Raw genomic sequence first — 14,069 nt, 5'->3', positions numbered from 1 at the left:
GATAGCATGGAGAAAAAATTTTGTAGTTGCGTTAAGTATAACAAGAGATATTTACGATCAAAAACTTATCACTCTCCTAGAGGGTAAATTTTGAAAAGGCGCCCCATAGTAAAGTAAGTCGTATTCACGACAAAAACTTATCACTCTCTCAGAGAGTAAATTTTGAAAAGGCACCCCATAGAAAAGTAAGTCGTATTCACGACAAAAATTGATAATGCAGTAACTTAATCAGGATTGGACGCATCCGGAAAAAACAATACAGGTACCAGAGGTGAGTAACATAAACTTAAATCACCTTCATCAAACATCTCACACACCCTACGCAGAATTAGAAAAAAATGATTAGAAGTCGTCATCTTAACTCAGAAGAAAAATCCACAAAACTAAGCTAAAATGAAAACGATAAAACTAAATATTGTACTCTAACCCTAATTAATCATCCCATTATTTTATTTTTTCAATTCAATTACAATACAGCTGGAAGATGACACCCAGAGTTACTATAATTTCTTGTTGCATCACACTTTTGTGGTGTAATTTCATCAGTCCTTCTTACATAGAAATAATCGAACTAAACAACAATCCTGCCATCGTTTTCTTCAAAACCAAATCCGTTTTCTTAAAAAAAGGTTCCCATACACTAATTCACAAATTTAATTTGTATTCATTTAGAATTATATTAAAACAGTTTGAAACAATTTGACAAAAGAAGCTTATAGACAGTCTATAGAAATTGATAATATCATAAAACAAGCTAGGTTGAGGTTAGACAGGTCAATCGACTGGAAACACATCCTACACGTACACAGCATCATCTTCAACGGAGCAATTCCAGGAATGAGTAGACGAAAAAGTGACTAAATCAGAATCAAACTTCTCTGATTTGGATGAAACTTTGCACATGGCTTCAGTATGGCAAACCATAAGTTTTGAACCGATGGAGTGGTCAATCCGACTCACGACTGATTTTTAAAAAGGGAGTATGTATTTTTGCATTTCACAAAAATTGCCTTTTTCAAATCGTTGTAACTCAGAAACCGTTAATTGTACAAAAATGGCGCTCAGGAAGAAGTTGTAGGGAATCGATTGGACACTCTAAAAAATATACACTGAAAAATTGTTTTGATTTTTTTCTCAATAATTACAAAATAATCCGAAAAATTTGAATAAAAAAAATTAAGGTTTTAATTTTTTTTTGATAATTTTTATTTTAAAGCTGTTATTAAAACCTACAGATTGGTGGCTATCCCATCCGTGCCTTTCGAAAAATGAAGAAGTTAATGATCAAGTTCTTCTCGTTGTAATTCGGAAACCGTTCATCGTACACAAATGGCGTCCAGGAAGAAGTTGTAGGGAATCAATAGGGCACTCTAAATAAACATATACTAAAAATGATTTTTTTTCTCAATAATTTCAAAATGAACTAAAAAAATTAAATTTAATAAATATCAGGGTTTCGATTTTGCTTACCTAAATTCTACCTGATTCACATATAAATAGTTATGCATCGTAGAACAGATATAAGTTTATAACAAATCTCTTTCGGAACAGTTACAATACTACAATATGGTTTTCCCAAAGTGTTGTAAACCTGTTGTAATAATTGTAGATACATATACATGTAATAATTGTAGATATAGCAAGCAAATAAACAATTTATGGGAATATAAAAAACGGTGTTATAATGCTTTCTTTTTGATATATCGCTTACTTCTTCAAAACCGTCGACTATAGTAGGGAAATCCGGTATGCCAGCGATTTTTTGCAGACAAAATAGGACACTGCTAGCTATTAATTATTATTTCAATGATATACAATTAAAAATACATGGCTTTGAACATTCAAATCAATACGCAGAAATATTTCTAATCAAATGGTGAGCTGTAATTGTTCAAAACCTGACCACATTTTTCTTGAGTTTCTAATATATAGAAAACGAAAATGTGTTCCACATAAAAATTAACTTCAAAATTCAGGTGGACCAGAATCTAGGTTCTGAGATTAGTTCTTGAATTTAACTAAAAATTCAGTTCTCTACTACTGCTCGTTTACTGCTAGCCACGACGTCGGAATGCGAAGAAAAGCACCACCTGAGCATTTGAAGTTTTTACCACCTCATTATTACTGATGGTGGTGAAGAACCTCAGTACGATATCCAGTTCCGTCTAACGTACTAGAAAAAATGAGTAATTCTCGGTCAAGATTTAACTATTACACTCGGCCAGTAGAACACCGCAACTGATATGTGCCTGACTACCTTAAAACCGTCGTCCTCGTCCGTGGCAAGCAAACGAGATGAGTTTTCCTCGTTGTTTCCAAAAGTTCGAGAAAAAATAGATTTTGAGTTATTTATGGTTTTTTACACTGTTGAAAATTCAATCACAAATTCCTGATTATATTGCTGATAGCATGGAGAAAAAATTATGTAGTTGCGTTAAGTATAACAAGAGATATTTACGATCAAAAACTTATCACTCTCCTAGAGGGTAAATTTTGAAAAGGCGCCCCATAGTAAAGTAAGTCGTATTCACGACAAAAACTTATCACTCTCTCAGAGAGTAAATTTTGAAAAGGCACCCCATAGAAAAGTAAGTCGTATTCACGACAAAAATTGATAATGCAGTAACTTAATCAGGATTGGACGCATCCGGAAAAAACAATACAGGTACCAGAGGTGAGTAACATAAACTTGAATCACCTTCATCAAACATCTCACACACCCTACGCAGAATTAGAAAAAAATGATTAGAAGTCGTCATCTTAACTCAGAAGAAAAATCCACAAAACTAAGCTAAAATGAAAACGATAAAACTAAATATTGTACTCTAACCCTAATTAATCATCCCATTATTTTATTTTTTCAATTCAATTACAATACAGCTGGAAGATGACACCCAGAGTTACTATAATTTCTTGTTGCATCACACTTTTGTGGTGTAATTTCATCAGTCCTTCTTACATAGAAATAATCGAACTAAACAACAATCCTGCCATCGTTTTCTTCAAAACCAAATCCGTTTTCTTAAAAAAAGGTTCCCATACACTAATTCACAAATTTAATTTGTATTCATTTAGAATTATATTAAAACAGTTTGAAACAATTTGACAAAAGAAGCTTATAGACAGTCTATAGAAATTGATAATATCATAAAACAAGCTAGGTTGAGGTTAGACAGGTCAATCGACTGGAAACACATCCTACACGTACACAGCATCATCTTCAACGGAGCAATTCCAGGAATGAGTAGACGAAAAAGTGACTAAATCAGAATCAAACTTCTCTGATTTGGATGAAACTTTGCACATGGCTTCAGTATGGCAAACCATAAGTTTTGAACCGATGGAGTGGTCAATCCGACTCACGACTGATTTTTAAAAAGGGAGTATGTATTTTTGCATTTCACAAAAATTGCCTTTTTCAAATCGTTGTAACTCAGAAACCGTTAATTGTACAAAAATGGCGCTCAGGAAGAAGTTGTAGGGAATCGATTGGGCACTCTAAAAAATATACACTGAAAAATTGTTTTGATTTTTTTCTCAATAATTACAAAATAATCCGAAAAATTTGAATAAAAAAAATTAAGGTTTTAATTTTTTTTTGATAATTTTTATTTTAAAGCTGTTATTAATGAAGTTAATGATCAAGTTCTTCTCGTTGTAATTCGGAAACCGTTCATCGTACACAAATGGCGTCCAGGAAGAAGTTGTAGGGAATCAATAGGGCACTCTAAAAAAACATATACTAAAAAATGATTTTTTTTCTCAATAATTTCAAAATGAACTAAAAAAATTAAATTTAATAAATATCAGGGTTTCGATTTTGCTTACCTAAATTCTACCTGATTCACATATAAATAGTTATGCATCGTAGAACAGATATCAGTTTATAACAAATCTCTTTCGGAACAGTTACAATACTACAATATGGTTTTCCCAAAGTGTTGTAAACCTGTTGTAATAATTGTAGATACATATACATGTAATAATTGTAGATATAGCAAGCAAATAACCAATTTATGGGAATATAAAAAACGGTGTTATAATTAAATATCCAAGTATCTCAAGAACAGCTACTTTTAGAAGAAAGGATATCATAAACAAATTTATTATCTTTAACCTGTAGAATAATATTCTACTGTTTAAATGATCATCTTTCAACGAGAATTTGAAATTTCGAATATATCTGTAAATTGTTCTAGCTGTAACTTCTTCATTTTTAAAAAGGCACGGATGGGATAGCCATTAATCTGTAGATTTTAATAAGAGCTTTAAAATGAATATTATCAAAAAAAAAATCGAAACCCTGATATTTTTAATTTAATTTTTTTATTTAATTTTCAAATTATTGAGAAAAAAAATCAAAATTTTTTCAGGGTATATTTTTTTTAGAGTGCCCTATTGATTCCCTACAACTTCTTCCTGGACGATTAACGGTTTCTGAATTACAACGAGAAGAACTTGATCATTTGCATGCATGTACCCGTAAACTGTTTTAGCTGTAATTTCTTCATTTTTAAAAAGGCACGGATGGGATAGCCATCAATATGTAGGTTTCAATAACAGCTTTAAAATAAAAATTATCAAAAAATAAAACCCTGATTTTTTTTATTTAACTTTTTTGGATTATTTAGTAATTATTGAGAAAAAATATCAAAAAATTTTTTCGGTGTATATTTTTTTAGAGTGCCCAATCGATTGTCATCTCCATCGGTTCAAAACTTATGGTTTTCCATACTGAAGCCATGTGCAGAGTTTCATCCAAATCGGAGAAGGTCGAGTCTGATGATCTGCTAAGAATTTCTGGAATTGCTTAACATCGACATGATCCAGCACCAGCTGATGACAATCTTCGAATCGAAACTTGGTATAATATTGAAAACGTTCGCACAACCTTCAGAGCTAGAAATCATAAGAGTATTTTTATTGGGGTGGGAGTGTGGCAAGTGTCATTAACATGGGGAGTCATGAAAACATTCATATAATTTTACGACAATCGATATGTTTTGAGGGCCAAATCAACATTTTGCACACCGAAGATATGATAATATTAGGACGGACGTAGCAAGTGCCTTTGATTTGGGGGTGTAATTTTTTAAACGGCCCAACTCTTGAACTACTCAACGGATGGCTATCAAATATGGCACAGATACTTCTTGCTCTTCAGAGATGGGTATTTTTGAGGGGGGAGGTTAGCGTCGCACCAGGAGGAAAATTATTTAATTCAACGAAAATCGATACTTTTTTAACAATAATCCTTATCTGAACATGAACGCGAGTGTACGCAAGTTTCAGCATATATATGAAACAACCAAACAAATCGTCATCAAGCTTGGCGCATGTACCAAAGTTGGGAATCGATACTGTTTGGAGAGCACAGATACTTTGTACACTATTCAGAGGGTGTCATAAGGGTGGTTTTCACAGAGCAGAGTTGTAGTAAGTTTACTAAAAATGGGGGAGTTCAATATAAAATTTATTCGACGAGAAACGATGCTTCTTGCAAATACAGATAATACCATTATCAATGGAGATTATAAGGTTATTTGTATAGCTTAAGCTTAGTGTCTTAAATATCAGAAGTATAAGGTAAAATTGATCGAATTTTACGGAAAACATAACAACATAAAACTGACCCGATTGGACGAGAATACCATGAACATTATGATTATTGTGAGATCTGAGATGGGAAACTGACCGTGAGCATTCTGAGCATGTACCGAGTTTTGTTTAATCGGGTTGCCGTCTTAGTTATGTTTAGCTACAATCAGAGTATTTCACTAAGCAGGACAACTTCGAGCATTTTTTCGGCCTTATCTTCACGAAACATTTCTGAGCAACACCGGGTTATTCAGCTAGTATAAAAATATTTATTACCTTTATGCAATCACCTTAATTCAACAAAATTGTTCGAATCACCCAATAATGTTTAATCTATCTAGATACATGAAAGTAAATATATGTTTGCATTTTTGTATGTTCCATTATGTCTAGGCTTAAATCGATGGGAATTTACTTAAAACCTTGTTTTACCCCACCTGGAGGTGTGATAAATCCTTTCTCTTGTTACTCTCTCATAGTTTTACTAATTCATTAATTGAATGAAAGTAATTGAGTCTTGAATGAAAACATAAAAGTTTATTTGGAAAAAAAACTAGTATCGCCTTTTCAATTTGTGAACAGTATTGAACAGATCCGACTGTTTGAAAGTTTTAGCCTATATCACCTTGTAATTCCGAAACCGAAAGTCGGATTCGCAAAAAGTTCAGGAGTATCGTATAAAATTATAATACCTTTCTTTTACACCTAAGTTTATGAAAATCCACCCATTCATCTCTGAGAAATCTCCACTAAAAAATTCACTATTTTCCGTTATTTACGAAACCAGAAACTGGGGACCGGTATAATTGCAGTGAGATTATTTGGTGATCTGTCAGCAAGATCTAGTAATTAGAGAAATTTATAAATAATTTTAAAGCGAATCGCTGCTCTCTACACGGTCACTTATGAAAAGCACCCTTATAATCAAAATATTTGCACTTATCGCCCTGTAACTCCATAACCGGAATTCGGATTCAACTAAAATTTTTGAGCATTGTATAATATCACAAGACCTTTCATATGAGAATCGGTTCAGTAAACTCTGAGAGAAAGTGTACTCAATTGAAGAAGTATGATTATGAAAAACTTGTTTAAATATTTTTAAATACAAACACCGGATAAAAACATTGGGTGTAAAAAACAGATTCAGATCATATATATAATAGTAAAAAATATCTTCATTTCTTGAACCGGATAAAAAAGGCGGGTGGGTAATGTCAGAGACATAACTGGATGTCATGAATACGAAAACAAATGACATGTTCCTGAACACCTCCCACCTCCGAATATCAATTAGTTGATCAATTGTATGAATTATGCAAGCATTCCCTCTTTTCACATTTTTCGCAAAAATAAAGAAGGCTTCACTTGATCTCGATTACTGTGAATTTCACACGGCGAAAAGTGCACAAATCTAACCAAACTATTCTAGATTTGCACTAAACTAAGGATATTTACCTTCAACTTGCGAACAACAATTACTAATAGTTCTTTAGAAAACCTTAAGAGCCACTAGAACGGCCTAATTTGTGTAATGCTCCACCGTTGTTTTTTTACCAATGCAAATGACTGGAAGCTGTGACGTAATCGTTCTTGTCCAATTTTTGTTAGGAGGTTCCTTTTTACGTTATTTCGTTAGTACCTTTTTCACTGATGGGCGGTTATAACGGCTACAAAAATAGCCACATACCGAACTTTAATTTCGATTATTTCATTTCGGATTCGCATAATTTATTGAAAGAAAATAGCAAGATGCTGTAGAGATTCGTTTCTAGCATTCAGGAGGGTCAAATTGCGTAATTCTCTACGACATTAAACTTTGGAACATTTTTTGCAAAAACAAAGAAAGCTTCACTTGATCTCGATTACTGTGAATTTCACACAGCGAAAAGTGCACAAATCTAACCAAACTGTTCTAGATTTGCACTTAACTGAGGATATTTACCTTAGACTTGAGAAAATCAATTCCTAATAGTTCTTTAGAAAACTTTTAGAGCCATTAGAACGGCTGATTTTGTGTGATGCTCTTCACCGTTGTTTTTTCACCAATGAAAATGAGTGGCAGCTGTGACGTAATCGCTCGTGTCGGAAGCGAAACTAGCTTTGCAAACGACACAAAATACATCTGCTCGCAGTGGCGATAGAATCCAGATGGATCCAATTTTTGCTAGGAGCTCTCTCTTTACGTGATTTCGTTTGTAGCTTTTTCATTAATGGGCGGTCCTAACGGCTATAAAAATAGCCGCATACAGAATTTTAATGTCGATTATTTCATTTCGGATTTTCATAATTTATTGAAATAAACTATCAATATGCACACACAGAAACGAATCCCTACAGGATTCGTTTCTAGCATTCAGAAGAACCAAATTGAGGAACTCACTACGATATTCACCACTTTTCAGAACATTTTTCTCGAACGATTTGTTGTACAGCTGCAGATATTTTGTTCTCTTCCTCAGAATGCGTTCTTATTGGCTGGTGCTAACAAGGGTCAAATGAGACAGGTTTTTAAATAGTGTACTATTGAAATACTTCAATGCTTTTGCTATACACGTTTAAATTGAAAAATTTCGATTCTATTGGCAGTTAGATTATATAAATCCCTTCACAGATCACTTAGCTATGAGCTTCAAAAATACGAGAAAAGCAAACGCGCCTTATGAATTATCCTCTTTGATACTCGTTTATATCAAACATTTCAGAAAATTTTAATTTTGAATTATTCGAGATTATGTCACACAACTGATAATTTTATCATAAAATTGTGATCATATTCCCGATGGCATGTAGCAAAAATTGTCTTGATTCGTTAGATACAACAAGATATAATTACGATAAAAAAACTTATCACTCTCTCAGAGGGTAAATTTGGAAAAGGCACCCCATAGTAAAGTAAGTCTTTTCCAAACTAGGAGTCTAATCAAAGACTAATTTAGCCTAGTTAATTTAATTTCAAATTTCATTCATTTCAAAAATGCCTGTGTCCAACCGGAAAGGCAACAAGCCTAAGGCTAAAAATAATTCAATACGGTATAAATCACAATCCGTTATTAAACATTTTTCTAATAACATTCACGATCGTATAGAATCTGAACGTAAAAATAAAAGACAACGAACGGACTTCCCTTCCGTTGATTCTATGCCGTCTAACAATATTTACGAGATTCTTCCTGAGTCCGATTGTAGTGACATAGAAGAAAATTCCCAAAATGGACGCTAGTCGTTCTGGGAAGAAACAACAATCTATACCACCAGTGACGGTGATGATTTCCGACTTCAAAGCATTCCGTACTGAGCTTTCTACTTTTCTGTCGGAAGTAAAAGTCTCCTTTCAAATCGGACGAAGAGGAGAATGTCAAGTCTTGGTTGATGGATTGGAAGATTATGAACGTCTTATCCGATATTTGTCCGAGAAACTTCATAAATTTTATTCATATGATATAAAATCAGACAGACCCTTCAAGGCTGTCTTGAAAGACTTATCAAATAATCAAAGTACTGATGAAATTCAAAATTAACTAAAAGAATTGCTTGGTTTCGCCCCTTCCCAAGTAATACTTATGAAAAAAGAGCGAATGGTACTTCTAAACCACGATCTGGAATTTCTCATGAACTTCACCTAATACACTTCAATCGAAGTTATGTAAACAATTTGAAAACTTTAGAAAAAGTACGTTTCATTTCCCACATTAAAATTTATTGGGAACATTATAAACGGCATAATCGTATTGCAAACTTAACACAATGTCGTCGTTGCCAAGGCTTCGGCCATGGAACCAAAAATTGTCATATGGATATACGGTGTTTGAATTGTGGTAAATCGCATTCGAAAGACGTGTGTCCAATGAATGAAACCACTGATAAATATTCATGTTCAAATTGCGATGGAAATCATAAATCCAATTATTTGAAATGTCCTGTCAGGGAAAAAATTTTAAACGCTCGTTCGCTTAGACAAGTCAAATCAACGACCTTAAGTATACAGAACATACCTGAAAATCAAAACACCGTTAGAAATACCACACCTAATTCTTCTAAGGCACTAGTTTCTTCGAATTTTAAACAAAACAACAGGTACGCCTTCAAATTCGTCTTCTAACGAAAACAATTTAATGACAGGTAGATCAGCCACGTCATCAACTTTTTCTAATGATAGTTACGTAACAGGTAGACAATTTTTCTAATGTAAATAATCAAAACACAGGAACGTCTCCCAGTTCATCTTCTAACGAAAACAATTTATTAATAGATAGATCGTCCAAATCATCTTCTTCTAATGGCAGTTAAATAAAAGTTTCTACAGTCACATAGGTTGCTGTTTTATTTTTATCCGCGACCGACTTCCGGTTCCAGAACTATAGGGTAAAGTGTGTTTAATTATTTAGTTCGATGATGCAAAATTAACGAAAATTCTTATTAACTTGCCATAACTGTTTACAAATTCAAAAGTTTATGTTAGTTTATACTCAAAGAAAGTTTCTTATTTCATTAAAGATCGAAAAAATATATCTACACAGATTCTTCTAGTGATATTTTTGGAAATATCAGTAATATGAGGAAGGTATCATTACACAACTAGGTGGATTAAATAAGGTTTTAATGTATAAATAAGTGTGTTTGGTTCATCGGATATGAAAAATGTAGAAATCACTTGAAACTTTGCTCTAAAACCATACAATTGATTACCTAACCTGGTTAAATTTAGGAAGCAAATATGTGCGCTGATTGTTGTCTCTGAAATACCCCGATACCCGAATAAAAAATATTGTAGAAAAACAATACGATTTACTGTTACAAAACCTGCCACAATTTTGATTTAACCATTGAAAAATATTTTAATGTATTGTTATACACTATCCAATTAATTGTGAACATGCTTTTTACAATAGAATGTATAAGTTGTTAAGTATCGTAACAATTCAAATCATAAAATTTTCTCATACATGTTTTCTTGGAAAACAATCAAATGTACAGTTTGCATATTGTTTGAAACACCACGTGTACAATAAATTCGATTGTAGAATTGTAGAAACAATATATTGAATCGTTGGAAATGAAAAAAATCTTGTCACGATACAATAAAATATATTGTAAGCCATAGATCTAGTTGTGAATCAATTGTTTTTGCTGTAAAATCAATGGTTTATTTTTTTACGGGTATGCATCAGTTCCAATATACTTACCATTTCATCTAAACTTTTCAAATCGTTCGTAACAATTTGAGGTTGGGGCCCATACATAAGCATGGTTTCGTTTGTGTCATCCTCATCTTCACTGTCGGAATCGAAAAGTCCTCCGACAGTTCTTGCTTCTTCAGACTGTTTATAACAATCGGTTTGTGTTCCACAACCAATACCATTAGCCCTATTATCAGCTGCGATTTCGCGATCGATTTGTCTCTCCATTTGTACTAACATTGGTGCCAGCATGCCTAATGAATAGTATGTAGGAATAAATAATTGAATTTATATTACATGTAACGAAATTTTTCTCTATATATCTGTCTATATATATATATATATATATATATATATATATATATATATATATATATATATATATATATATATATATATATATATATATATATATATATATATATATATATATATATATATATATATATATATATATATATATATATATATATATATATATATATCTTCAAATTCGTATATATATATATATATATATATATATATATATATATATATATATATATATATATATATATATATATATATATATATATATATATATATATATATATATATATATATATATATATATATATATATATATATATATGTGTGTGTGTGTGTGTATGTATTTACGTATATACATACATTAACGTATAACAACAATTCCTCAAAAAAAAATATACGCCCTCTCAGAAATTCATAATTTTTGCTACTAGACCACTTTATCACAAATTGCTAATTACTCATCCGATATTTTTAATTTTTTGGATTGGTTGGCTACGATGATATATAATGAACTATAGTAAACTGCGAAGTTATAAAAAAGTTTGAGTTTTATGGTTGAAAATGCTGACTGTATAAGTTTTAACCGGCTTCAATGATTTTTAGATAAAGGGCGCCATGTATTCATGTTTTTTTAAACACATGCCTTTCTAAACAACTAATGAAAATAAGCAAAGTGGAATTTTTTGATTTGGAATTACAATATGTTGAAACTTTTAAGTCATGCAATTATCAACAATGCCCAACTTATGAACGACAAAGCCAAAGTTTTGAATATGTTATGTGAAATATTTATTATTTTGTTTAATGTATTATTTATTGAAATAGGAGTTAAAATTGAATTATTAAGATTTGAATTGGGTGTTCTGCCACAAGTGGTAACTTTTCAGCCCTATTATATACATGATTTGGTTATTACCCTTAAGAGATCATTTGTTTCCGCAATTATTTTTGTTTAGAGAAAATTGTAAACCTACTTGTATTGTGTAATGGTGATAATGGTCTTAATGGTCAATTGAAGATTGCATCGATTTTTGTCGGAATTTGCTTATAATATTGTGACATTACACCTAATGGTTCTAATTGAGTCTGTGTATTTCATTCGTATTAAACCAGGGAGGACGTTTCAAAATCATTTTCGGAATTTTATTCTGAATCCTTTCAAGCGTTTTCTTCCTGGTGGAACAACCACTTGACCAAATGTGATAACGTGATAATTGTTTGGTTTAAGAAAAGAAGCTCTTGGCTTAAGAGGAAAGATAATTAATTGCATTTGGTGAAATTTTCCATTTTGACAGATAATCACTTCACAATAACTTCTTTGTAAGCGACTGCAGATCACTCTTGGATTTCTAACTATGGCTAACAGACTTGTGCCGTCACAGAAGAACGATTTCTGACAACCAACGGGTAGATTTGGAAGATCAGATGGGAAAATATTATACAAGATTGGAGCTACGCTCGAACCCTGCGGAACACCTGCTCGTACGGGTAGCAATTCAGATTTACAATTCTGATAGCTAACCTGAAGAGTACGATCAGTTAAATAATTTGAATCATTTCGATCAAATAAATAGAAAACTGGAACAACTTCAGTAGATTTATTTGCTTTCATAATGATCTTACAACTTGATGAGTAGTTGAAAGTTCATGACGAAACCCAACTGCTCTGGTAAAAAAATTGAAGTCTCATTTATATGAGACATCATTTTCAACAAGATATATTTTTTTCTCAAAAAGTTTTCTGATAGAAAGTAAACTAATTGGTCGATAACTTGATATTTCTGCTGGGTTTTTATTAGGTTTGAGAATGGGAATTGCTTTAGCGTTTTTTCATCTCTTACGGAACTAAGGTAATGAAAAACACTTGTTGAAAGGCAACATCGGGAAGATTCTAATAAGAATATTAGCTTAAAACATAAAGGGTCCTCGTAATGATGGAATCTATCATTACGAGGAGCCTTTATACTTTTAACTTTCCTAATGATTAACTTAATTTCATCAAAATTCATCTCAGTAATGTCATCTTGTAACAGCACTTGAGTTGAAAGATGATCATATTTCAGTGAGACTTCATTTTCAATGGGACTTGAGTTATTGAGGTTTTTCGTTATTTGTAAGCAGTATTTGATTTCCTTCCTTGAGAGCGGGAATTGGTTTCTGTGGTTTCTTAAGAACCTTATGTCCTTTTTCATTGATTCCACTCACTCGGTGCCAGTGTTTGCCCTGACAGCCGATCAATGAAACGGTTTTGTAAAGTATGGTTTGCACGTTTGCTGCTCGGAAAAGAAAACGAGTGCAAAATAGTTGCCTGCGAATTACCCCGAAAGTGCATTTTTTCGTGCGGTGCAAATCAATAAAACACAGTGCACCTATTTTGATTGCCCAGCTGCACGAAAAGTGCACGAATCAAGCAAAACATTCCACGTGTGTTCTCATTGAAAAACGATACTAGAAAGTTTCCAGAATGGTTTAGATTATGGTTTAATTTGTTCAACTTCTTTAGCGAAACTTTCATTTCGCAAAAGAGTAGATCTATGTTTAAAATCTTTTTTTAAATCCTTAACTATGTTTTTCAGAGCAGGATCACGAGAACATTGATATTGTCGTCGATGAATATTTTTCAACCGAATGAGCAGTTGAACATTGTCATCATGATAAGAGAATATGATTTAGTTTGATCTTTGGGAACTGAAAGATTCCTAGCTTCGATAATGTAATGATTCAAATTATCAAACTAATTAGCTCTATAATAGTTTAATAGTTGAATATAGAACTAATTGGATTAAATATAGCTTCATTGGAAAGTCTGATTGTAACATGAAGATGATCTGAGTCAAAGTCAGCATGAGTAAACAGTTCACTGCAAATGTGACTTTGATCTGATGTAGAGGGGTTTATCATGGAAGAGAAACAAGTCGGATTACTGAGATAAAGAACAGTAAAGTAACCAGCAGAGTTTTTACCATTACAATTATTTTGCCT

At 32.3% G+C, this 14,069-nt stretch overlaps 1 protein-coding gene across 6 annotated transcripts in view; it reads right to left on the bottom strand.

Moving 5' to 3' along the window:
* The window catches only part of LOC131429404 (GAS2-like protein pickled eggs), a 556,322-nt gene that overhangs the window by 297,216 nt on the left and 245,037 nt on the right, over positions 1 to 14,069 (bottom strand). For all 6 annotated transcript variants that reach the window (XM_058593488.1, XM_058593485.1, XM_058593486.1 and 3 more), the window contains one exon: positions 10,785 to 11,032. In XM_058593488.1, coding sequence (XP_058449471.1) covers positions 10,785 to 11,032 — 248 coding nt within the window. The remainder of the gene's footprint in view (positions 1 to 10,784; positions 11,033 to 14,069) is intronic.

This window comes from Malaya genurostris, chromosome 2 (genome assembly GCF_030247185.1).
Source record: "Malaya genurostris strain Urasoe2022 chromosome 2, Malgen_1.1, whole genome shotgun sequence".
Taxonomy (NCBI): Eukaryota; Metazoa; Arthropoda; class Insecta; order Diptera; family Culicidae; genus Malaya; species Malaya genurostris.
This window is presented reverse-complemented; position numbering and strand designations above follow the sequence as displayed.